Below are 27828 nucleotides of genomic sequence, written 5' to 3' on the forward strand. Positions count from 1 at the left end.
GAAGAATATCTTGCAAATTGAACATTTTACACACAAAGATTAGTATGTTTTTTTTTGGAAAATGAAAATGTCATTGAATTGTAATCACAAATACAAATGTCTTAAACCCTATTTAGATAGGATTAGTTTTTAGGACATATGTCTGCAAAGTAATTGTTTCTGTTGACATATGTATTTATCATCAGTTCGCACAAGATAAGTGATGCATGTAGAAATCACTGAAATTGGTTCGTGCCCCGGATTATGCATTATGCATTTGTGTACTGCATTATGCATAATGTATTATGCATATACATTGCCACACATTTAGCACAAATTAAACACTAAACATGAAGCATATTCATATATTTGGTATTATTAGGAGATTGAATTAAATTTTAAACAAAATACAATGATCTTGCTAACATTACTGAACCTATAATTCTGCAATGCACATTAAAAGGACTAACAATTTGTTTGCTTTTTGCAGATCACTTATGTCCTCTCTTCTTTTCTAAAAAAGATGTTCAGAAAAACATACAACATACACACTTCCCCTCGTCTCCCTGCTCCAGTCACAATGCTTAGTTTGGAGCCGTTGCACAGTGGGTAGTGTGCATGCTTGTGTGTCGTGACACATAAAAGCTGTTGTGCTCAGGGGAATGTGGGTTTTAGTCCGGTCTGTACCATGTCTCATGCTCTATCCTGTAAAATTAGATGCAAATGGCTTAAAAAAAAAAAAAAAAGTTTTACATGAGTATCAAATGTTATGTTTTTGCTGTTGCTGTCTTTTTTGTTACTCTACAAGCAAGCAAATCCCACGCTTGCTGTGTAGACAGCAGATCAATCCAGTTTTGCTGCACTGCTTCGTAGACAAGATGTAAGAAGTTCCATTTGCATGTTGAATTAATATTTATGTTTTATACCATTAGTTGTTAAATGTGCAGTGCCGTACATTTAGTAGACTGAGCAGCTCATTATTCATTATTCAGTCATCGGGTATATTTATACCAAAATGTTTATTAACATTTCATCCAGTGTTCAGCAATTTTTTGAGCTGCCAGTGCAGATTCAGTTGAGCGGATTCGTAAACACCTCTGATTGGCAGTTGTGTTCACATAGTCATCAGATATGTCTGTGATTGGCTACAATGATCAATGCTTCAAAAACATGTTGTAAATAGACATCAATGACGCTCTTCACCGAGCGCTTACACAGATACACACGGGAGCGTTTGAAAGCAGGTGTCTATCAGCAGGGCTGATAGACACCTGCTTTCAAATGCTCCCACTTTCAAAACGCTTTTAAATTCAAACACTTCCGTGTGTTGATCATTGTAGCCAATCACAGACCTGTCTGATGAGTGCGTGAACACAAAGGCCAATCAGAGGTGCTTACGAATCCTCTTAATGGCGCTCAAAGAGTCACATTTTTAAAATTCCAGTACCGACTTGGTATTGCGGTCGGTACTTTTGACAACACTAATAAAAAGACAAAAATATTGATTGGTTCACTCATTTGTGTGGATTAATTTACTAATTTTGTCTTATTTGTTTTAGCAAATCATTTGGCACAGGAAATTTCCAAGCAATGTTTATGTTAACCAGAACTAAAATTATTAGAAATCAGTCATTGAAATAAAATAATATAAATATTAGATGTGAAAGTTAAACTTAAAAACTCAAATGAAAATTAGAAATGTTGCTTTTGCAACTAACAGAAATAAAATAAATTAAAGCTAAATATAAAAATATAAAAAAAAAACTAATAAAAATGACAAAACACATAGCAAAATTACTAGAACTTAAAAAAAATTAAATGAAAACCGAAAATATAAAATTGAAAGCAAATATGAATAAATACTATAATAGTATATAAATACTGCTAAAATAACACTGCTTTTAAATTGAGCATTATACCCATAATAAACCAAATTTTAAGGGTGCTGCTGGCTGCTGGTGCCCTGGTGCGGTTCGAATGACTCCTTTAAAGGGGTGGTTCATTATGATTTCAATTTTTAACTTTAGTTAGTGTGTAATGTTGCTGTTAAAGCACAAACAACATCTGCAAAGTTATGACGCTCAAAGTTCAATGCAAAGCGAGATATTTTCTTTTAAAGAAATCTCTGTTTAAGAACTACAAAACGGCTGGTTGGGACTACAACGAGCTTCTTCCTGGGTTGGTGACATCACTAACCCTAAAATTTACATAAACCCTGCCCCCGAGAACACGCAACAAAGGGGTGAGGCCATGTTATTGCAATATAGTATAACACAAACGCAATAGCATGTCATAAAAGCAAGATCCCAACATAAGTTATAACTGTAATTAAACTAAACTATACCTATTCTATCTTCATGCAGCATATATTCTTTGGCTCTGTAGGCATTTTACAGTTCGCACATGAGCAATTTATAGATTATCATGACAGAATATGCCAATCAATGACTTTAAGATATCCCACATCAGCTACATAAATTAAGCAACTAACTATTCAGAAACGTCCTGTTGCATTCTACATGTTGTCACTTCTTCTTGAGTCTCTCCATCATTGTCCAACTTTGGTTTGAACAAGGCTGAACAGTTTCTGACATTTTCAGTGAGTCTTCATGAGGTAATCTGCGCTGCTAACACTATGTGCTAACACGAGCTCTTGAAACCCCGCCCTCTACTTAGGGACAGCAGCTCATTTGCATTTAAAGGGACACACACAAAAATGGAGCGTTTTAGCTCAGCCTCAAAAAGTGACAAATTTAACATGCTACAAAAATAATCTATGGGGTATTTTGAGTTAAAACTTCACATACACCATCTTGTAAAAATGGCATTATACCACCCCTTTAAACATTTTATAAGCTCTTCATGAATTCTCAGCTGGTCAAAGTACCAGCTACACACATACAACGAGCGCATTTAGCCCAGCACACAGCATTGTTTTGGATGTTCGGTAAGTTCTGTCTCAAAATAGGCAATTGTACAGATTGTGAACATGTCCCTGTGCCTTTAGGTTCGTAATAAAAATGCCAATCTGAATGCTAAGCGGACCAGGACTGAGGTCTGAACCAAACGAACCAAGTGTGAACACACCCTAAGATACAGTGTTCTGAAAGCACATCAAAGCCATGGTTCGAATATCAGGAAGTCAGCCTACAGATTGTTCAGAAAATGACATACTTCCACACAGTTTTGAGCTGCAGTTTGTTTGTGACTCATCTCGCTCAAGCATTTCTCAGTGGTGTTTATTATAGACAAACATTGACTGGTTTGGGTGTGCTACAGAGGCTACCACGATTCAGCATCTGTCATTATTATAGCTCGCTTGTGTTTTTAAAACCCAAATCACACAGTTCTGACAGAATATCTCATAAAGTGCTGTGTGGTACGGAGACTATCATCCAGAGTGTTTCAAAGGCCCATCAAAGGGATTTTTCACTCTTATGTAGCCAATTAGACACTGAGAACTGTAGTTTGGAGCGTGATACAGTAGTGTCAGTGTCTGTTGCTGCTGTGAGACTACAGTCGTCCCTGTTGTGCATCTCAAATGCCCATCTCAGTCTCCTGCGGTTTGAGAACTAGGCCGTGTCTTTGCTGTGAACCCTTAAAGAAAGCAGCACTTGTCACACTTGGCATCAACACTCCTTTTTATCCGCCTTTGAAAACATGTTTACACTTCAGAGAAGTTTTGTTTGTGTGAAGTCGTTCGGTATTCTACAGGCCACTGAGTACAGCCCACAACAGCAATGACCGTCTGAATGTAAAGTCACCTTCCAGTCCAGCTCAAGATTATAGTGTTGCCGAGGTGGGAGATTTAGTGTGTTGGAGGCGGCTGCTTCTGAAATCTTTTTCTCAGGATTGCTGTGATGAATCAAGAGATGTCAGTGCAATTTTATGTTTAGAGCTTTATTCGTCTGCAATTGTGCCTTTTGAAATAGTGTGTTTTTTCCTTGAGGAAGGCAGCAGTACTCTGACTGCCAGAAACAGATGTAGATATATGGATGATCGTGCACAGATCTGTCTTGATTTACTGTGGTAATTTTGGAATGTTGTATCATACATAGATTTGCTTTTTGTGCAATGCTTGTGAGATGATGTGCGATAAAGGCCAGACATTCTGACATCACTGGAAGGATTTGAATGTCAAACATACTATCAATGGCAGTTACAAGTTATAAAGTAAAATATCTAGCTTCCACCAGACCGCCTTCCGTATTCAAATTACGAAGATAGTGTAAGGCCTTCCGCGGTTCAAAATGCTAACGCTATGTCCTACGCCTTCTGTATTCAATTTACGAAAAAAACTTAACTAAGTTGAATACGGAAGGCGGTCTGGCGGAAGCAAGTTATTTTACTTTATAACTTTTTAAATATGGATATTTTTCTTACACAAACGCATCGCTTTGCTTCAGAAGGCCTTTATTAACCCTCCGGAGCCTTGTGGAGTACGTGTACTATGGATGGATGAACTTTCTTCAGCTTCATACTTGTTGGTCCCGTTCACTGCCATTATAAACCTTGGATGCATCAGGATATTTATTAATATAACTCCGATTGTGTTTGTCAGAAAGAAGAAAGTCAAATACACCTAGGATGGCTTGAGGATGAGGAAAGCTTGGGGTAATTTTCATTTTAAAGTGAACTAATCCTTTAAGTTATAAAGTTTATAAAAAAACAACAACAAAATACCGCACTCAAAATGTTCAGATTTTCTCCAAAATGTTTGAGAGGCGTCTTGTTAGGCAAATTAATAGCAGAAACCTAGAGAAGAAATAAAAGGCATTTCATTATAGTTGTACCACTGTAAAACTGACTCAGTTTGCTAGAGTTTGACCCAGTCTTTCTCTGGCCGTTGGCGGCCTTGCTCTTTCTCAGCGATCATAGGACAGAGAGAGAGATGGACAGCATGTAGAAGATGAGGATAGAAGGTCTGTTGATGCAGGGCGACAGCGTGACTCACCCTTCATCCACAATTGAAGGTTTCAAATGGCAAGTCCGTGCACATGCCAGCCCATGTGCTCTGCCTGAAGAGGGGGAATTCATGTTTTCTCTTGCTTTGTATTTGAGTCACTTATCCGGGTATTGCTAATCTATGGATTTATGGATTTTTCAATTGAGAAGGGCATGTTTGTTTTGAGACTTTTCCCTCGACAGGTCCTACTCTGCAGAACTTAAAAACATGAAGGTCTCCAAGGGAGAGGGATTATGGGAAGTGTCAGGAAAAAAAGATGAGTTAATATCAAATAGTTCATTTTCAAAGGAGTAATAAATGACGATTTTAAACTTGCCTGAACTGAACAAGTTCTAAGCTTCCCACAGCCATCATTCAAAGAGGTGCCAAATTTCAATGTTATTTTTATTTATTTATTTTTTTTATATAAATATGGTGCAAAATTATAACAAGCCTAATTTGCATAAAAATCAGGCATGTTTTGTTCTGAAAAGAATGACAATGAATGTAAACATTCAAAGCACAGCAATATTTCAGCTCATTTAGCACGTTTAAACATTTGCGGATGGTTAGCAAATGCTTTGCAGTTTCAAGAGATGGAAAGAGTGAATATATTTGACAGATATGCCAGAGAACATCACTCTCTCTCTGAGTTGAGCAGCACTCAAACCTTTTACCTTGGACCTAAAAGACATAATAGCAGTAAGTGTTATCTAACATTAGCTGAATTTGCCTGAGCAATGTTTTAGAAAAAGAAAGGAAAAATAGACCAATAGATTTAGTGAGTTTCAATGTGAATTTAAATGAGAACAATTCACTTAGTTTTCAATTCCAAGCCCTTCGAATGATTTATGGCATTCACAGTATCTCCAGGGTATACATTGTCGACTAAAACAACAAACCGTACAATAGCAGCAATTGTAGATTTGTTGTTGTTCCCTGAGCACAGCTGTAATAATTATGTTGCCGAATGCACAACAGTGCTGTCTTTTGTCTCCACCTCTGCTATGTACCCACCCTCTTTCACCTTGAATTCGTAACACCACATTTCACAGCTTAATGAGAGTCTGGAGGCAGCGTACGGCATTCCTGGGTGGTGATATAAGTCGTGCACCTGTGCACACTTGTGTACGCTTTACCAAACTACAGCCAAATGTTTTGGGCTTCAGGACCCAAGTGATTTTTCAAACTGAAGAACGAGACAAGCCTGAACCCCAAGGCCAATCGGACGGCTTGGTTCGTCACTAGCGAGCACGGCGTTCCAAAGAAAGTGAATCACCATGTCAAACGATTCCCGGGAAAATCTACAGCAGTTAATTGTGTTACGTAAACAAAATGGTAAAGCCATTTAGCAGACATGCCACGTGAGTCAGTCTTCAGTGTTCCCATGCTTGTCCAAATTGATAGCACTTAACTCATTGGCAGATGAGCCAAGGCTTGTTTCTGCAAATTAATTTTACTGAATAAACCGTTTGTTACGCTGCCTGTCAAAGACGGATGTCAGGCTGAAAGTTGTCTACAGCTTATGATTACAGGGAGCGTGCAGGGTTGGGTTCGGATATGGTTCAAAGTCAAATGGAGGAGACGGTATCTTTCCAAAAGAGTCTCTGAAGTTTTGTGGCTATAAATAAACCAAAAGCTCCATTTTGCATCTGAGACCTCTGGATCCTCTCAAGAGTTAAGGTTTTTTGCCGTGCATTGTTTTCATGTAGTTTCATCAGCTTTGCATGTCTTTTTTTTTAACGCTGTGACCTCTACTGCAATGACCTAGAGTTCGCTCCTGCTCCACAATGGCCATTAGCTGTGACCTCCATGTTCCTCTTTCAAGCAGACGCCAATATCAGCCTCCCAGGCATTCAGTAAGAGGAGATAATGGCTCGACTAAAAAAGATGTCTCTTTCTGGCAGTTTTAAGTATAAAAAAGCATGGTGTTGTACGTAAACACACTTCATCCAAAAAAGCATCCACGTCTATGTCTCTCCCTTCTCTGTTTATTTGATAAGTGAGTGGTGTGTAACAAGATCTTATCAGAGAGTAAAGGCTGGAATATTCTATACAACTTCTAAATGTGAACAGATTTTTTTTTTTTTTAACTAGTCATCACAAACTTGGTGACTTTGTGAATAGTTAGAGAGAAAAACTGAGTATCATACACTAAGCAACTTAGTGTTGCATTTCCTCTCTCAAGATCCATTAACGTACTAAAAACATATTTAAATCAGTTCATGTGAGTACAGTGGTACATTATTAATATTATAAAGCGACGAGAATATTTTTGGTGCGCCAAAAAAACAAAATAACGACTTGTATAGTGATGGCCGATTTCAAAACACTGCTTCCTGAAGCTTCGGAAAGTTATGAATCAGTGTGTCGAATCAGCGGTTCGGAGCGCCAAAGTCACGTGATTTCAGCAGTTTGGCGGTTTGACACGCGATCCGAATCATGATTCGACACGCTGATTCATAACGCTCCGAAGCTTCCTGACGCAGTGTTTTGAAAACAGCCATCACTATATAAGTTGTTATTTTGTTTTTTTGGCGCACCAAAAATATTCTCGTCGCTTTATAATATTAATATTGAACCACTGTACTCACATGAACTGTTTTAAATATGTTTTTAGTACATGAATAGATCTTGAGAGAGGAAATGTCATTGCTAGCCTCACTGAGCCATCGGATTTCAACAAAAAATATCTTAATTTGCGTTTCGAAGATGAATAAAGGTCTTACGGGTGTGGAACGACATGAGGGTGAGTAATTAATGACAGAATTTTCATTTTTGGGTGAACTAACCCTTTAAATAGTTTATGCCAATCATACACTATGCGATTTTCTGTGAAAACTGTCAACTCTGACTGTCCAAAATTTGCAAGCTGGCTCTGACTTTCAGCAATTATCGCCTACTCTTTCAGACTGCAAATCAGGGCAAAAATCTGGGCAAAAGTTGTGTAATGTATTCCAGCCTTAAAAGGGGGCCTATTATGCCCCTTTTTACAACATGTAATATAAGTCTCTGGTGTCCCCAGAATGTGTCTGTGAAGTTTCTGTTCAAAATACCCCACAGATCATTTATTATACAATGTTGTAAATGCCAATTTTTAAGTGGAAGGAAAAACTCAAATATTTTTGTGCATGTATCTTTAAATGCAAATAAGCTGCTGCTCCCCACCCCACTTTCCAGTTTACACAAATCTGTGGACGCACATCAATTGTGTGAATTTTCCATAATAGGTCTCCTTTAAAGTACATAAACTTTTGGATTCGAACACTGCCATTATAGTAAGTGTGGACAAAGAAACCTGGCACCTAAGATTTGAAAAATACTAAAGAAATGGGTGTGTAAAGCTGTGGAAAAGCGCAGTGATTGGATTAAAAGAGTTAATTCTCATGATAAATAATGCAGAGAAAAGCTTAGAAACCGATGACTAACGCATACTCTCGGCAGCCAGTCACCACTCTTAATTAACACATACCCTAATTTCGTGATGTTGGTTTAACTTTGCTTTTTAAACCAGAAGAACGAAATAGCTCCGAAAAAATAACCACTTTTCCCTTAATAATACACATAATGAGTGTTATTGTTGTTTTCATTGATGTGCAACCTGTTTTTTTAAAGAAAAGTTCAATATTTCCCACCTAAATGGAACTACATACAGTAAACACTGGAAAGAAAACTGCACTCATCACACAATTATGCAGGGCTTTTGAGGCAGTATGCCATATTTAATGTTAAAATATTAAATATTCTTTAATCCCACACAGCCTTGATTTTGTTTGCGTCAAATTAAATATGATTAACTATAACCTCACTAATGTCTGTTAGTAGAAGCTGAAGTTGTCCCTGTTCCCTCAAACTCTGACAAGCAGAGGCGCCGCTGTGTCGTTCAAAGAAGCTCTGCTTTTTGATTAAAATTAATTATTGTCTAACTGAGCAATTCCTTTCCTTTTAATGTCCTCGGTGGGTGTAATTAACTGAAACACATTCCTCCTAAGTTGTTTTGCATGAAGCACATTTTCCCTCAAGGGATGCATCTTCCCCATGAGAGCAAGTAATTCCTCTGACACTCGTCCCTTTAACCTTCAAGCTGGTTAGTGTGTGGAGAAAGCTGTCTTCCTGCCTGTGGTCTTCAGGCTGCTGATCTATTCCCGGTGGAATTCGTAGATGTACACCTGCCCTTGTCTTATTAGAAAATGTTAGTTCAGGGAAGAGATATTCTCATGAAAAAAACACCTGAGCTTCAAACCTTGACTGTACATGTTCATTTGGATTCAAAGTAAAGGCATGCTAGACAGTTTGACGGGGTCAAAGCTTTAAACTCAGCATTATGGTATTGATTTTTTTTGTTTTTGATGGAGAGAAGGGGGTGTATTCGACTGCGTTAAAAGCTTAATGGCACTCCCCAGACAAGCCTCAAACAAGGGTAATGTAGACAGAATTAAATGACTCTGTCTAATTAATTAGAAGAGCGGAGGCTGGTAAGAAACAGCAGTGGCTTCTCATTAGACCGAGTTTGTGAGTCTCTAGAGAGTACTGGTTTGGAATATTATCCGGTGCGAGCGACATTTCCCAGCAGGCTCTGGTTGCTGACACATGCACGCACTCAACCGCCCGTTGTTAGCATCGTTGCTGTGTTTCCGCATTGTGTTCTCTCCAAAAAAGCACAAGAGGAGAGGATCACGGAATAATTAAACACACCCACTTTGAAGTTTGTTTTTTCGCCTCAGGATGTAATTCTGTTTCAGGATTTGTTGTTGTTGTCGCTCTGACCCAGAACTTAATGGACGTGCCGCTCGCCTGTTAAAGCGTGTAACGCCTACAGTGCAAGCATCAAACGGCAACTCAGCAAATATCTTGTACATCTCAACTTCCCTCTGTATCTGGGATAATCTCCTATCTGATAACAAGGTCTAATCAAACTGTGAATCATTTGGACTACAGCTTTCCGACCGAGTTTGATTTGTTTGGTTGTTGTGAAAGCTGATTTCTATGGAAGCTTGTTTCCGCCACTGAATAAAAAATAAAAAATGTAATTGCGTTTTTTTTTTTTTTTTTTTTTATATATATATCTCACAATTCTGACTTTTTTCTCACAATTGCGAGTTTACATCTGGGTCATTGACGAATAAGGTTTTTAAAAGTGTAAAAAAAACAAAGAAAACAATGGAGATATAATTAATTTTGAAGTTTTATTCAGTGTTAACAATGAGATTATGTGGTTTTATAATCAATTAAACCTGCTTTTGACATTTTTTACAAGATGGAAAAAAAAATTGTCACCAAAAAAGTCAAAAATTTCGGTTTTACCGAATGACACTTTTGGTTATACCAAATGACGATATTTTCAAACAATGCTAACAGGCTGATATCTAGCTAGTTAGCTTGCTAGCTAGCTAACAAAGGACAATTAAACATTTTATATTTAGTACAAGTTTTTAAAATATTACAACATTTTCCATGTTTTATAGCGGTTGTACCAAATGTTACCTGATGTTTCGGGACATGCGTATGAGCAAGTGAAAACATGAATTTTTCAAATAGTTAAGAGAGAGTTAGTTACTTTGCTTCACTACCATGTGGTCCTTTGCAGGTGTCTGAATGAAGTCGCATTCTGTCACATGATATTGACCGCATGACTTGATCCAAAATGGTCCCTGTATATTGGTTACTCCGTATAATATCAATGAAATTAATTTTTCCGGACATTCTTTCTCATAGCAAAGCAATGACTTCTACACATAATTTTAATACCATTTTGCTTGATATATTATGTTATAAAATCATGCCAGAATAAAAAATATATACATTTATTACATTTTAAGATATTTTAATCACAAATGAAATGGCTGTACTGGCCTTTGGACTGTTAAACTGAATGACCTTTTGACACTTCAAAATCTTTAAAATACCTTTATATGTAGCAAAATATAATTAAAACCTTTTGGATTCAATAAAAGAGATCTAGTTGTACTACCTTACATACATTTGGATGTCATATCTTTGTTTTTTAGTATTATTATTGAGGCCTTTGGACCAAAAAATGACACGTCACGGCATTGACCCATCTCGCAATCCTGACTTTTTTTTCTCAGAATTGTGATATAAAGTCGCAGTTGCGAGTTATAAAGTCAGAATTGCGTGAGGTAAACTCGCAATTGCATGTTATAAAGTCAGAATTGCTTGATATAAACTTGCAAATGTGAATTATGAAGTCAGAATTGCTTGATATAAACTCGCAATTCTCACTTTTTTCTCAGAATTTATGTCTCACAATTTTGACTTTATAAATCATAATTGCGTCTTATATCACGCAATTCTGAGAAAAAGTCAGAATTGCGAGATGGAAACTCAAAATTACGTGTTATAAAGTCAGGATTGCTTGATATAAAGTCAAAATTGTGAGTTATACAGTCAGAATTGCGTGATATAAAGTCAGAATTGCGAGTTATAAAGTCAGAATTGGGAGTTACATGCAGAATTACGTGATATAAAGTCAGAATTGCGTGATATAAAGTCAGAATTGTGTAATATAAAGTCAGAATTGCGTGTTATAAAGTCAGAATTGCGTGATATAAAGTCAGAATTGCATGATATAAAGTCAGAATTGTGTGATATAAAGTCAGAATTGCGTGATATAAAGTCAGAATTGTGTGATATAAAGTCAGAATTGCAAGTTATAAAGTCAGAATTGCATGATATAAAGTCAGAATTGCGTGATATAAAGTCAGAATTGCAATTTATAAAGTCAGAATTGCGTGTTATAAAGTCAGAATTGTGTGATATAAAGTCAGAATTGCGTGATATAAAAGTCAGAATTGCGAGTTACATGCAGAATTGTGTGATATAAAGTCAGAATTGCGAGTTACATGCAGAATTGTGTGATATAAAGTCAGAATTGCATGATATAAAGTCAGAATTGCGTGATATAAAGTCAGAATTGCGTGATATAAAGTCTGAATTGTGTGATATAAAATCAGAATTGCGTGATATAAAGTCAGAATTGCGTGATATAAAGTCAGAATTGCGTGATATAAAGTCAGAATTGCATGATATAAAGTCAGAATTGCGTGATATAAAGTCAGAATTGCGTGATATAAAGTCTGAATTGTGTGATATAAAATCAGAATTGCGTGATATAAAGTCAGAATTGCGAGTTATAAAGTCAGAATTGTAAACTGACATCATTCAATGTTAGAAAATCCCTCCCAAAATGCAGCCTAGATAGTAAGTCATTGGCATCCTTCACTCTCACTCACTCATTGCTTCATTCCTGTCAGTCATTCCACAGTGTCAGTTGTGTACTGCAGCTCTGCGCTTGTTTCATATTAGACAGAGCAGAGTTTTCTGTCTGTTTCTGTCTCTTCAGTCTCTCTCTCTCTCTCTCTCTCTCTCTCTCTCTCTCTCTCTCTCTCTCTCTCTCTCTCTCTCTCTCTTTCTCTCTGGTCTGTCTTCCTCTCTGCACTTCCTCTTGCATGGCTCTGTCTGTCTTTGAAGTCTAGTGTCTGCTTTAATGAGTGTACTTCAAACTTGTTCAGCCCAAACCGCACTAGGCCTGCTGTCCTGAGGCCACTGCAGTGCCACTTCGCTTTCTCTCTCTCCCTTCCCCCTCCTTCCTTCTTTCTTTCTTTCTTTCTTTCTTTCATATAATTTCATTTCCTTTCCTTCTCTTTTTTATCACTTTCTTTTCTTTTCTTTCCTTTTCCTTCCCCTTCTATGTTTTTTCTTTGTCTTCTTCCTTCCTTGTTTCTTTCTTTTATTCCTTCCTTCCTTCCTTCCTTCCTTCCTTCTTTCTGCATTATTTTTTTCTTTCCTTCCTTCCTTTAATTTCTTTCTTTCTTTCTTTCTTCATTTATTTCAATCCTTCCTTCTTTGTTTTTTTTCTTTTATTCTTTCCCTACTTCATTCAGTCCTTCTTTTCATTTCCTTCCTTCCTTCCTCCCTCCCTTCCTTCCTTCCTTCCTTTTGCATTATCTTTCTTTCTTTCTCTCTTTTCTGTCCTTAATCCATCCATCCATCTATCTTTTAGTCTTTTAGTGAATCAGGTGCTATTAAAAGACATTACAGTATAAGCAGACATAAGCATAAGGATCTTTCCTTCCTTCTGTCTGTAATGATTGTTCTTTCTTTCTTTCTTTCTTTCTTTCTAACCTTCCTTCTTTCTTTTATTCTTTCCTTCCTTCTTTCAATCCTTCCTTTCATTTCCATCCTCTCGCTATCACTCCCTCTCTCTGTTTCTCCATTTGGGTTTCGAGCTTGTACACCCTCGGCAGCTTGTCTTCTGTCTCCTGGGAGGTGATACTTGGTTTTGATGTATAAATCATCCTCGACTGTTCAGTCTTTAATTAATGACCCCCATCTGTCCTTGCCGGGTGAGTTTGAATTTTAAAATGCTGACACACCAAACAAGCGCCTCTGCGACTGCCTGATGCAACAAGCCCCCAAGTAAAGCAAGCTATCAGCACACAGAGAATAGGCAGTCCGACATAGACACCCTCACCTGCTCCGAGGTGCTTCCAACCCATTTACCCGGCAGAGCAAGAGAGATAATGCACGAGAGAGGCTGAAAACCAGTCGTCGGACAGAGCAGGGACAATAATACTTCCGTCCATCTGCAGGCCAGACCAGTAAGGCTGTGTGTGTATGTGTGTGTGTTCATAGGCTTTTCAAGTGAGCCCTGCCAGAGTTTCTGAAGCGGTTATGGAGGCATCAAAGACAAGCGCCGCGGTGAGTCACCGGCTGCCTTTTACAATCTATGTACTGGATGTGTGCAAGACAGCGTCTCAGGCCATAGATGGGGGGTGAGGGACGTGCAGGTGGACAGGGTCAGGCTGCATCACATATGCATGAATAGCCAAACAACACAAAACATGAGAACATAAAGGCTCTGTTCTCGCTTTTGTATGCCAATGTTGTCGCTGTTGTTGTTCCCATCGCTCCTTCCTTTCAGTCCGTTTGGGCTTCTTTTTGTTTCCTCTCATGTCATTAATATCAGCTGTTCATCTCAGCGCTGTGTTCATGTCTTTCTCTCCATTAATCCCACCGTGGGGGTCATCACTTCGTACAGCTGCTCGTGTAGCATGGCGGGGCGGTTCTCTTTGAGTTGTCGCTACGATTTCCTTCTTTATCTTTCCAACTTGTGTTGTAGTGAAGCATGTGCAACTATTTTAACTAATTACATAGTTCTCCGCCTCTCGCCATTGTGATGTCTCACAATTCAGAACCGGTGAAATTCAACACCCTCATAAATCGATTGTATGTAGTGTAAAATCCCATTACTGTGCGATATTTGACATGCCAGTCCCTTTTTCATGAGCTAAAGAAATGGTCTCACAGTGACCCAAACACACAAGTTCTGACCTCAAACCTCTTATTAAACTTTAATTGCTACAACCCCCCCCCCCCCCCCCCCCCCCCCCCAGTGTAAAGTCTCAGCCCAGCGCACACAGTTTCTCGTTAGTGACGATTAGTGGTTGTGATGTGGAACTAATTTGCTGTTTAGTTGCTTGTTTTGAATCTAATCCGTCTTTGTGGGATCTCTGTGGACTCTGTATGATTTATCCATGCGCACCTACACTAACATTGTCATCTGCATAGCGTTACTCCTTAATTCATGAAAAAGACAGATCGGGAGCAGTGGGGGGAAAAAAATCTGCCGCCCTTAAAAAGCACAGTTTAAATCCTTTGAGAGCATATATATTATGTGATACAGTTTTCAACTGCAAATGTAAAAGCCTGTTTTTAAACACTGCATTTTGGAAGTGTACATTCATTGTTATATTAAAGGGATCGTTCATCCAAAAGTGAACATTCTGTCATTTATTCACCTTCATGTTGTTCCAAACCCGTAAGATGTCATTTTTTTATTATCCCTTTTAATGGCATAAAATTGCGGTTAAATGTTTGACCCAACCTGCTGGGTAGTTTTATTTAACCCAACTATTGATTAAAAGTTAATTTATTGCTTGCTTAAAATGAACCCAAAATAGGTTAGAAGTTAACATTTATTAATGTTTAACAAATGAATATTTATTAATACGTTTCATGAATAATACTTAAACAATAAGCATTTATTAAATTGCTTATTAATAAATGTTGACCTTTTGATTATTGTTGTTGCATCTAGTAATTATGTGTCTGATTTTTAATTTCCAACCTATTTTGGGTTCATTTTAAGCCAGCCATATAGTCATTTTTAATCAATATTTAGTAGGTTGTTCAAACATTTAACCCAACCACTGGGTTTGTCCATTTTTAACCCAACTTGGGTTGTTTTTAACCCAGCATTTTTTAGAGTGTATACACTACCATTCAAATGTTTGGGGTGTATAAGAATTTTTAATGTTTTTGAAAGAAGTCTCTTATTCTCACCAAGGCTGCATTTATTTGATCCAAAATACAGTAATATTGTGAAATATTATTACAATTTTTTTCTATTTTAATGTATTTTAAAATGTAATTTATTCATGTGATGGCAAAGCTGCATTTTCAGTGTCAAAAGATCCTTCAGAAATCATTATAATATGCAGATTTGCTGCTCAGGGACATTCCTTTTTATTACTTTTGATTCATTTAATGTGTGAGTAAGCTGAATAAGAGTATTCATTTCTTTATACCCCAGACATTTGACCTGTAGTGTATACATCATATCTTGATGGGATATATCATAGCTTGTCTGTGTCAAACAGAAAGAGTGATTCATTCTGTCTAAGTGCCATATCTCTGTCATTCCAACAGCAAACCCTGGAGAATAACTTAACCAATCTGGTGAAGAGGAACAGTGAGCTGGAGAACCAGATGGCCAAACTCATCCAGATTTGTCAACAGGTGGAGGTGAGTCCAGGCAAATGAATCATTATAATCTTCATCCTTCACATCACCATCATCTTCATGCTCATTTCTTTCCACCTCAGTTATTTGCCCCACGTCTGCAGATGTGTTTTTGACAGTTGTACAAACAAATTAGTTGACATTTTGTTTTTAGTAACAACAATGATTTCTTGCCCTTGAGCAACAAATGCTTCTCAGATTCTTGGTTATTCCAGGGATGCAGTTACAAAATGTAAAGATTAATGTATATTTGAGAGTTAAGTTATTATTTATGATTGTTGCCATAGGTGGAGGGTGAACTAACTCCAGGGTAAGGCTAAGGAGATGTGCTTCCCCTTAAGAAATACATAAATTTCCTTATAATAGTTTCAATTTACGTGTCGCCGCACAACCTACACATCCCAGCATAAACGCTCCCGATAAATTATTTGTTATTAAAGCATCTACATTCACAAACCACTGTTAAAGGAATAGTTCACCCAAAAATGAAAATTATCCCATGATTTACTCACCCTCAAGCCATCCTAGTAGTATATGACTATCTTCTTATAGTGAAACACAATCAGAGTCAAAGCTCTTCCAAGCTTTATAATGGGAGTAAATAGTATCCGAGATTTTGAAGCTCAAAAAAGCACATTCATCCATCATAAAAGTAATCTATACTGCTCCATTGGGTTAATAAATGCCTTCTGAAGTGAAGCGATGTGTTTTTGTAAGAAAAATATCCATATTTATAACTTTATAGATTATAATAACTATTTTTATTGTATTTATTTTTTTTATTCACAGTCCATTGGTCTCCTGTATGAGAAGCTTTTGCATTGACTTCTGTTCTGTATTGATATTCATTTTCTTTTAATTTAACTGCTAAGCCAAAGGCTAGAAGAGCCTCCAAGAGTATATCAATATGAATGCAGATAGGTAAAAGCTTTTTTTGTGAATAAAAGAGACTTTACATTCATTCACTCAGTTAAATGAACTCATGGTTAGCATAAGAGAAACAACCTTGAATAGGCAAAAGACTTCCTGCTGTACAGTTCATTAGAGGTCTGGACAGTGGCTTGTACACGCAGAAATGTATTCCCTTATATTTGTTTAACTAATAGTATGCACAAAATTATACATTTACATCTCTTTACAGAACACAGCATGTAAAGATTCACAGTGCAAAGTGGAAAATGTATTTGTTAATAACTTCTCCTAAAGCTAAATTGTAATCCAATCAGTGAGGCAAGATTGGAGGTGTTGGTCAGAGTCATAAAACAAATTTGACTTTGCTATTCACAAATATTATTGCCTGATGTGAACCATACCTCAAATAAAAGAGATGTCCGAGCACTGAAGGTTAAGAATTTCAACTTGCTTAAAGCTAAGCACAGAAATCTCTCTAAAAGTTAGCCATCAGTCCATAAAAATGTCTATAAATGGAGAAAGTTCAGCACTGAATGCTGAGTGATGTCAAGAAGAGTCTTAAGGGTGTCAGCTTAAAACTTAGAAAAATCTCTGGAATGTGATAAAACAGTTGCAGGGCTGTTATTAAATCACATACTTTTTCTACAGCTCACTGTGAATGTTAATACCATGTGGTCAATCATGACATGAAAAACATCATTGTTTGTGTTATTTGAGTGTAAAGTCTTTGTCAATAGCTGATAATAAAATGTTATGATAATTTTTTGTGAAAATCGATGGTAAATCAAAGGCTATATATATTTTCTTTTTGAAAATGTATCACAATTTCCACAGAAATTAAGCTATCTATATATATATATATATATATATATATATATATATATATATATATAAGAAATGCTTCTTCAGCATCAAATCCACTTTTTTTTTTTCTTCTTTTTTTTTTTTTTTTTTTTTAGGGTTAGTTCACTCATACCCCTTTTCCACCAAGGAAGTTTGAGTGCTGGTTCGGAGCCAAAGCCTAGTTTCAAATCAGTTCTTTGTCTTTCGACACCCGAAGCACCAGCTCCGAACCAGGAAAAGTGGTTCGCAAGTAGCACCAAAACATTGCTGGGCTAGAAGTAAGAACCGCTTGCCTCAGGGGCCGGGGACGGGGTTACCGTGACCAACAAGAAACATGTGACCGCCATTTTTGAAATAGCAGCTAATCCAGCTAATAGCAGCTCGATTGTAATCTCTGTCTATATACAAATTATGGCGAGCCGTGTTTAGATGCCGATGTAGGTTCGCAAAGCCATGAGCATCAATATTAGCGAAGCGTCCGCCATTGTTGATGGAAGGCTTGTTTGAGGTGCATCGGAGCAGCGCGGACCGATCGGCGGGTGAGTGCCGCAGGTCCATGGGAGCGTTTGTAGAGCATACGACTTTTTTGGATCGTTCTCGCGGTGCTTTGATGTCATGCGCCGATCGCTCTGTGAGAAGCCGATGCACCTCGAACAAGCTTGGTGTGTTTGTGTTTGGCGCTGCAGCGCTAACTTTGCAGTAAAATATGAGACGTATACAGTGACGTAAAAGTGGCTCTGTGCTGGCTCTAGTCCGTGGAAAGGCAAACTGGTTCTTAGAAGGCTCATCAGTTGAACCAACTCCGAACTGGCACTAGCACTAGCTCTGAACTAGCACCCGGTTCGTGCTGGTGGAAAGGGGGAATCAAAAATGAAATTTCTGTCATTAATTACTCACCCTCATGCCGTTCCACACCCATAAGACCTTCGTTCATCTTCGGAACACAAATTAAGATATTTTTGATGAAATCCAAGAGGTTTTTTTTTATCCCCCATAGAAAGCAATGTAATTACCGTCATTCAAGGTCCAAAAAAGTAGTAAAGACATTGTTAATATAGTCAACATGACTACAGTGGTTCAACCTTAATGTTATGAAGCGACGAGAATACTTTTTGTGCGCAAAAACAAACAAAAATAATGACTTTATTCAACAATATCTTCTCTTCTGTGTCATTCTCTTATGCTGTTTACATTCAGCGCTTCCAGGTTCTATGTCAGAACGCCGGCTCATTATTGGCAGATACTGTTCACGTGAGCAGCACGACGAATGTGTGTGATGATGATGCAGGAGCCAACCAATAATGAGCCAGCATTCTGATGTAGAACCTGGAAGCGCTGAACGTAAACAGCGTAAGAGAATGCCACAGAAGAGAAGATATGGTAACACTTTAGTATAGGGAACACATATTCACTATTAACTACGACTTTTCCCTCAATAAACTCCTAATTTACTGCTTATTAATAGTTAGTAAGGTAGTTGTTAGGTTTAGGTATTGGGTAGGATTAAAAATGTAGAATAAGGTCATGCAGATTAAGGCATTAATATGTGCTTTATAAGTACTAATAAACAGCCAATATTCTAGTAATATGTATGCTAATAAGCAACTAGTTAAAAGTCCCTAAAATAAAGTGTTACCGAAGATATTGTTGAATAAAGTCATTATTTTTGTTTTGTTTTTGTGCACATAAAGTATTCTCATTTCTTCCCATTTTAAAATCTTCCCCGTCTACTGACACTTATGACATCCGCTTCAAACATTGCAATGCTAATGATAGCTTTTGTTAACTCTACAATAAGTAAATCCACTTCACCAGCTGATTACTCATCAACAGCGATGCCGTAGAAATATACAGAGCTACCGCAAAAACAGAAGTTTTTTTTTTGGCTGCTCGCTTGTTTCTCTGGCGCATGAATTCTATATTTGCAGCTGCCGTTTGGTAGTGATGTGGTATTTATGCATTTATGCATACACATTAGCACACATGATAAACAGTCCTTTTGAAAGTCATTTAGTACCCTTTATCTTTGAATCAGAGCTTATTAAATACAAGACAAACAAGGCACCAGGGATATATTTAGGCCTTTGCTTGATGTCACCTTGAGCATATTTGGAGAACAAGTTGTTCTAACTCCGAATATGACTCAAGATCAGCACTAAGACAATCAGGCACAAGGGATATTCAAATGTGAGAGTCCTTTTTAATGACTCTGTCAGGATGGTTGTCCTTGCTGTTTGAGAAAAGAAAGCAGGTGACAAGGCATTGTTACTTCATTAGCTGAATCAGTCTTGTTGAACCCCGGGGGGAGTGCATGCGTTGCACGTCTCTAACCTGAGCTGAACCGCACATAAAAAAAAAACTGTGCTGCTGCTTTGAGCACACAAAGAATGTAGCTCACACCTCAGCTGAGTGAGTTAGTGTGGAAGAGGGCGTATAATTTAAAGCGTTTAAATACAGCTTTCTGGAGTAAATCCCCAGCTATATATATATTGGAGTTGAACAGCCTAAAGGTGATTTAAAACTGTCAAACCAATCCAAAATAAAGGTTTAACTGCATTCTGTGTGATTTTCTACTTAATTATTAAAATCTAGATCAATTATTTAGGACTGACTGTTGTAAGAATGTTCATTGAACAGCTTGTCAATCATCTGGTGTCTCTTGAAGGCCAGGCCTGCTGTGTCATGTTTATTTGAATGGCACAGTAAATTATTGAGGATCAAATGAAAGAGGTGTGATAATGTTAAGGCAGATTTCAGGGCCACTGCAAATTAAATGTCTTAGATTTGGTTTGACCCAAAATCCTTCAGCTATGAACTTCGTTCTTCCACTGTACTGTATGTATAAATGAACTGGCACAAACAGAAAATGTGCATCAAAATGCAACATCTAGAGTTTGATTTTCAAGCATCCAGTTAAATTATGCTATATTGCTCTTCACTCCTGTAGTCATGATAAAGTGCATAGTATATTCAGTTCAGTTCTGTTGACACCTTAAAAAGGACCATTTAAACACCTTTACAGTTAAAATTATGAATATTTTTATTGAATGGTTTGAATGGTTCATGAAGCAGTGTTTTGAAATCGCCCATCACTAGATATTGTTGAATAAAGTCGTTGGCGCACAAAAAGTATTCTCGTCGTTTCATAACATTTAGGTTGAACCAGTGCAGTCACATGAACTGTTTTAAATATGTCTTTAGTAGATTTCTGGGCATTTAAAAGTGTAAATTAACTGTCAATGGACGCCTCACTGAGCCATCGGATTTGATCAAAAGTATCTTAATTTGTGTTCTGAAGATGAACGAAGGTCTTACGGGTGTAGAACGACATGAGGGTGAGTAATAAATGACAGAATTTTAATTTTTGGGTGAACTAACCCTTTAACATTTATTAATATGTTTAAAAAATAAACATTTATTAATAAGTTTAATGAATAATAAATAAACAATAAACATTTATTAAATTGCTTATTAATAAATATTCACCTTTTGATTATTATTGTTGCCTCTAGTAATTGACCCTTCGCGAGGAGTTTGATTGACAGGAGATTTAACCAATTATAACGCCGAATCCACCATTTTGTCCGACAAAGCAGTCAGGGGAGTGAGCAGATTAAAAATAGGTGGACTTGAACTTGAAAAATGGTGTGTACTGACGTCTTTCCGCAATTGAAACAACATTCCTTATGATGTTCATTCATGTTTATTTGATGCTATAAATGAAGAGATGATCGGTTCACGAGCCGCTTAAACTGAGGTGCTACAGCGATCTGTCATGTCACATTAAAGAGCCACAAAATGGTATTTATTGTTTAAATTTCTTTAAAAATGACAAAATTTGAAATTTGAATTTCATATCAAAAGTAACCTGCTCTGTCTTGTTTGTCGACGCGTTGTCAGTGTCCTCTTTGCTCCGCAATGTATTTTTCACTGTGTGAGAACATGATGTGTGGCGTGAGATCAGCATGGCTTGTCGGACATAGCAACAGTAACTAAAGGGGGCGGGTCTTTGCGAACGGTCAATTATGTGTCTGATTTTTAATTTCCAACCTATTTTGGGTTCATTTTAAGCCAGCCATATAGTAATTTTTAGACAATAGTTGAGTTAAATAAAACTACCCAGCTTGTTACCCAGCTGCGTTTGTCCATTTTCAACCCAACTTGGGTTGTTTTTAACCCTGCATTTTTTAGAGTGTAGTTAGTAAATGATGGCAAAGTTTCAATTTATAGCTGTTTATCTCTTTAAATCTCTTGTAATAGTGCTGTGGTTGAGTTTCCATTGTAAGTGCTTTACTGTGGCCAAACTAAGACCCAAAAAGCATAGGAATCAGAATTATCTTCCTTGGTCATTAACATTATGTCACATATGCTGTTAATAGAATGTGAATATGCTATAAATTATGTCTTTATGTAATAATTTAAAAAAAAATGCCCCTATTACCCAATTTAGCCAACTAAAAAGATTTGAGGTGCTTTCTGCCTGTCAATCATTTTCACAGGACAACCCATATGTGAGAGGCAGAAAGCTATTCGTTCGGTTTATAATGTGGGTCATTCAAGTTAAGCTGCATATTCATCTTCATAAACAGTTTTCAGTTGTTTGTGTGTCATTCAAACACACTGAGAACAATGTGATGTTATAAAACTTGTATAAAACTTTGACTTGTATTGGATACATATCATTACTTTGAATCTGTAATATTCTCTTTCCCCTATAGTATATAGCTGGGGATGACCCAAGATGTCAGTCAATAAGTGCATCATCTGGAACGCATCACTATTTTAAGGGTCACATCTGCTAACATCTGAAAAATCTCAGATTCACACAGAAACAGCTGCTTGAATATAGTTCAACTGACATTCGACAGTGAACAAATGCAACGTATTGCAGATGCAAACTCTCTACAAATGACGTTATCCAGATGAAAACACACATCAAACAGACCCTTCGGCATCCGTGTAGTATCAGAGGAACATCTGCAAGGATGTTTACAGGGCTCTTTGTAAGCTCTGTATGAAACATAGCATCTATGGTAAAGTTTTCTATGGATTCCATTAAACAAAAGTGTCTTGGGAAATGTCCTAAGAGAGTCTGTGTATAAATAACTCATGAGTGATTCTGTCACGGGACTGAAGGTGTCTGGGGAACTTTGCACTTTCAGCTGGGAATTTCCATTTTAGTTTTGGTGATTTGAAGCCTGAACTCCATCACTCCCTTGTTTGACATTCCAGGTGCTCTCTCTGTGCCACTGTGGGTTATTAGGCCTGCGGTGCAAAGGGACGCTTTGTTTTGTTGCTGTTCCACCGAGTGGACATGTGTGCAGCAATGTGGTGAGGGCCGCCACACTGTGATGCATATGCCTCTCCCTCATCCATTTTTAACAGGGCCACTTGGACTCTCCAGCGATGAGACAGGCCCCATAGGAGCGCCTTGTACAGCCGTGCACTTAGAGCACTCAGACCTGCCCCATCTGTCAGCATATGGGAAAGATACACAGTAATCAGAGCTGCCACAAAAAAAACAGATCTCTGCTCAGTGGCATCTGTTCAACAGCACTTAGGTTGTTTATGTACCTAAAGTGAACCGCTGGAGCTCATTAACGACCTTTTTATAGCGGCCAGTGTCTTTCCCGCCCTGTGGATTAGCAGATTAAAGATGTGGCAGTATGAAGAGATAAAGGTCAGGAACTGATGAGCCTCGTCAATAATGAGTCTTGCCGCAGTCATTACATGCAGTGCACACTATCTGGGCATAATCCGAAAATAACTTGCTTAGATATGTGCAGGCATTCTTGAGTCTTTTTCGGTTAAATGTGCACAGTTTTTCCCCCCACAACCTGCTCTTGTGGAATGAAATACAGCAAAAATAGTTTTTTAGTCAGTAGCTTATTTTGTCTTGTTTTACTATTGTTTTATTATTGCTTCTCAAGTCAGTTTATCGTGGTTTAAGAATCCTGAGATATTTTTACTGCATAACAAGACTAAAAGTAGTGATGATTTTTACTCTTGTTTTTTTTTTTTTTTTTGTAGTATAGCACTTGCAAATGGATATGGATATTGCTTAAATAGCTCAAATATTCTGGATGGGGTTTTTTAGTTTTTTGCTTATTAAATTTTTGTTTTTTTATATACAGTAATACGATGTGTGTGTGTGTGTGTGTGTGTGTGTGTGTGTGTGTGTGTGTGTGTGTGTGTGTGTAAATGTATCTAATTTTATGTATTTGTATCTATATTTTTTGTCGTATTGAATTGACACTGTTAGAATGTTTAAATTATTTGTCTTCTTTCTTACTTTTTTTAACCCTCAGTATTGTTTTACTTCCCATCTCACCATATTCCCCCTTTTTTGTCTATATTTTGATGTATAACTTTTCAAGCTATCATATTACTTCATTATTACTTCAATATATTTTCAGCATTTCAAGCACTGGTCTTCCTTCAGGATATGCAAGTCTACTTTGTTATATGGCCTACATTGCAAAATGTCACAAAGGCACTATGTTAATTTGCAAAATGGTCCCGATGGAGCAAGCTAGTGTATTCAAAGCTTCATTTACATTGCATTTACTTCAATGCAATGTAGTTTTGAATGTTCTAGCTTGGTCTTTCGGGACCTTTTTTTTTTATATATATATAACTTAACAATTACAGTTTTCAACATATTAGGTTTTTAAACAAAATCCATGTTAAACTTCCTTAAAGACTCAACATCCATCCATCATAAACATACTCCACACAGCTCCAGGGGGTTAATAAAGGTCTTCTGAAGCAAAGCAACGCATTTGTGTAAGAAAAATATTCATATTTAACATGGTTGAATACGGAAGGTGTAGGACGTAGCGTATTCGTTTTGAACGGTGAGAGGTGTTACACTTTCTTCCTAAGTTAAATATGGAACAGCATTTATAAGGAATTGCAGACTAAATCACTAGGTTTTTTTGGTACAGGATCCCAATCCACAATGACGCAGAGTCTTTCCCAAGTGTCCAATAAACATTAATCCAGTCCAGGACAGTCTAAATGCGTAGACAAAGCATCTGTGCGCAGCACCACACTTTCAAGGTGTCAGCATGAATCTGCCAAAGTGCGAGGTGAGTCAGACTTTTAGGGTGAGGGCGCCACAGTAAAGTGGGGTCACACATCACATCCTTACCAACCTCAGAAGACTCCTTTATAGTCCCTAGAAAAGCTATGGGGGCCGTATTTAATCCCCAGTGGAAGGACGACGTGCTAAGAGGTCTGATAAGGAACACATCAACAGCAGGAGACATCCATCACTGCACTCGTCCACTGATGCAGAGCGCTCTGAGATGGTGGCAGATAGGGAGAGAAGGTTGCTGTCCTCTGGCTTATTTTTAATCTATTATCTGGCGTAGCTGAGTGGTAGAATTGCTCCAGGCATTATGGGATCGGCAAAGGCGAATCATTAAAAAGATAATAAATGCTCAACTTTGGCTCCCCCAGAGCTGTGTGGAGTACGTTTATGATGGATGGGTGCACTTTCTTGAGTTTCGAACAGGTGGTTTCTGTTCACTGCCATTATAAAGCTTAGAAGCATCAGGGTGATTATTAATATAACTCCGATTGTGTTCGTCTGAAAGAAGAAAGTCAAATACACCTAGGATTGCTTGAGGGTGAGTAAATCTTGGGGTAATTTTCATTTTAAGTAAACTAATCCTTTAAAGACATGTGCACTCACTCTTAATTTTATAGACACTGCTTAAAACCATTAATCTCTGGGGTTTGTCCGGTATTGAACAGGTTTCTTCTATGCTAGTGGATACTGTTTGACAGCCAAAGTTGCTTTGCTAAAATCCAATTAAATGTTGGGTTTGTGCTCTCCTTGGCTTCTCTGCTTTTTTAAATGGGATCGAAGCCTTGACAGTAATAAAGAATGGTGTGAATTAATTGTTTGTGTATGGATCGGGTAGTAGAGTGAAAAAGCGGGATCTTAAGAGAGCAGTACAGGAATCTTTGATGGAATACCACTACCTTGTTTAATTACAGGGGTGATCTGAGGAAGGAATTGAAGTACAGTCTGGAATGTCTCCTTTCCGTAATGACATGGTCCACGTCACTCCAGACAGGACATTTTGCATACACTGAAGCAGAGAGTCTGGGGAAACTGGGGAGACTGATTAAGTGCCATTGTATTTCTTTATGAAACTCTTTGCTCTTATCTGCAGGTGAACACAGCCATGCATGAAGCCAAGCTGGTGGAGGAGTGTGATGAATTGGTGGAGATAATTCGCCAGAGGAAACAGGTCATTGCTGTCAAGATCAAAGAATCCAAGGTACAGTTTCTCTCTATTTGCACCACCGAGACAGATTAGGGCAGCCAGAATTGTAATTTTAAGTCAGACTTGTATCTCGCACTTGGGTCATATTTAGGAAGGTTTTCGATTGCTTTTTTAATTTATAAACATCAAGGTGGAAGTTAGCATCTTTCATTTTCACCTAAAAATGGAAATTTCATCATTTAATCACACTCATGTCTTTCAAGAAGTTTTTTTTTTTGAAAAATGTTTCAGTGTTTTTTGTCCATATAATGAATATCAGTGTTGTTTTGTACCCTTTGACTTTCATTGTATTGACAAAAACATTCCTCCAAACATCGTTTTTTATGTTCTGCAGAAGAACGAAAGTCATACAGGTTTGGAACAACATGAGAGTAAGTAAATAATAATGACAGACTTAATATTTTTGGTGAATGTTTCCTTTAAGACATACACATGGCAGAGAAACAGATTGTCAGAGCTCAAGCCTTCACTCACTTAGAGAAACCTACTTGAATTTGATTCTCGACAATATGTCACACGGCGCACAAAAACAGTGCTGGCATTTCTAACACATCTTTCAGAACGTGTCACTCCCCCTGTTATAGAAAGAGAGAGACTGTCAGGCTCTGTTGGACCCTACGCTGTTCAGAGAGATGGGTGATGTGTCGCCTGATGACAAGATGGAGAAAAACCAGGGAAAATCACAGCATACTTTCCCTGTGTGAATTAAAAACTCCCCCTTTTAATCTCTTCTGAGCGTATGTTAAGGTTCAGCTGGTGCAGATGAGTAATAATGTGGTAGGGCTGTAGAGATCTTGTCAGAGGCCAAAGTTAGGAGGCCGTTGAGTGAGATTGCAGTGAAGTGTAAAGATACTTCTTGAACAGGATTGTTGAAGTTATGACAGGAAGCTTGGCTGGTTGAAGCGGACTCTGGCCATGTGGCTTCACTTAAGAAGCTTCCCTTGTGTAACAGAAACCGGGCCTCGATAATCTTCGCCAGTGAAAACATAAACAGCAGGCCAGCACACTGGACAGCACTGTTCTCCTCTGGGACACTAAAGAATAGACACTCACCAATATAACTAATGCTAAACTAAAGTTTTTTTTACTTTACAAGGGCCTGAATTAAAATGAATGTAAACAATGAAATGCTAGTTTTGCATCGCACTTATAACCTAAACTAAAGCAAACCACTAGAGACTAAGGGCCTTATCATACACCCAGCGCAATGCGACGCCAGGCATGACGCAAGTGTTTTTTGCTAGTTTCAGCCTGACACAGTTATCATTTTCACGTCCAGCGCACGTTGTTTAAATAGCAAATGCACTCGCACCCATCTGTTCATCCATGGAAACGCCTCTGAAAACTAGGTGTGTTCAGGCACATTGCTATTTTGAGGCAACTGAAAACGACCAACAAAAACCTGATCTAAAGTCAATGGCGCGGTATTTTTTTGTTATTTAAAGGGAGTGTTAGAAATATGCGCCTATAGGTGGGTGCACAACGTGCGTACTCTCTGCTTGTTACACACACAAGGATACGCAGCAGCACACAAACATTTTTAAATATTAAAAATAAATGGATTCCTCTCTGGAGAAGCGTTCAGTCTTTCCGTTTGCAAATTCCGCCTTGTAAATAGCGAATCCGCCACGGTGCAAGAACAACTGGCTTTTAAAGGGAATGGGAGATGAGACTCTGATTGGTTTATTGCACGTTACACCCATGGCTCATTAAGAGACTAGGAACAAACCTTTTGGACCATGCGCCTGGTGCGCCGACCATTTTTTTCCGTTGTTAAACTAGCACAAGTGGATTCGGACATGCCCCAAGTGTGCCATGCGCTTCAGATCATGTGCTTAGATCATTAAAATAGGGCCCTAAGTGTGTAATAGGAATTTTATTGTGGATAAGAGGTGTTTTTAACCAAAATGCAAGCTCTTAAGGACATGTACAAGGCAATAACAATAAAATAAACCAAAGTTTAATATATATGTAAATTTAGTTATTTTAAATTATTTGATTTGATATTAATTAATATTAATATTT

At 37.7% G+C, this 27828-nt stretch overlaps 1 protein-coding gene across 9 annotated transcripts in view; it reads left to right on the forward strand.

The window, feature by feature from the left end:
• Positions 1 to 27828, forward strand: part of mid2 (midline 2) — a 148262-nt gene that overhangs the window by 93424 nt on the left and 27010 nt on the right. For 7 of the 9 annotated variants that reach the window (XM_051918462.1, XM_051918466.1, XM_051918465.1 and 4 more), the window contains 3 exons: positions 13580 to 13645; positions 15656 to 15751; positions 25690 to 25797. In XM_051918462.1, coding sequence (XP_051774422.1) covers positions 13580 to 13645; positions 15656 to 15751; positions 25690 to 25797 — 270 coding nt within the window. The remainder of the gene's footprint in view (positions 1 to 13579; positions 13646 to 15655; positions 15752 to 25689; positions 25798 to 27828) is intronic. The other 2 variants (XM_051918468.1, XM_051918471.1) reach the window with 1 other exon arrangement.

This window comes from Ctenopharyngodon idella, chromosome 14 (genome assembly GCF_019924925.1).
Source record: "Ctenopharyngodon idella isolate HZGC_01 chromosome 14, HZGC01, whole genome shotgun sequence".
Classification (NCBI taxonomy): domain Eukaryota; kingdom Metazoa; phylum Chordata; class Actinopteri; order Cypriniformes; family Xenocyprididae; genus Ctenopharyngodon; species Ctenopharyngodon idella.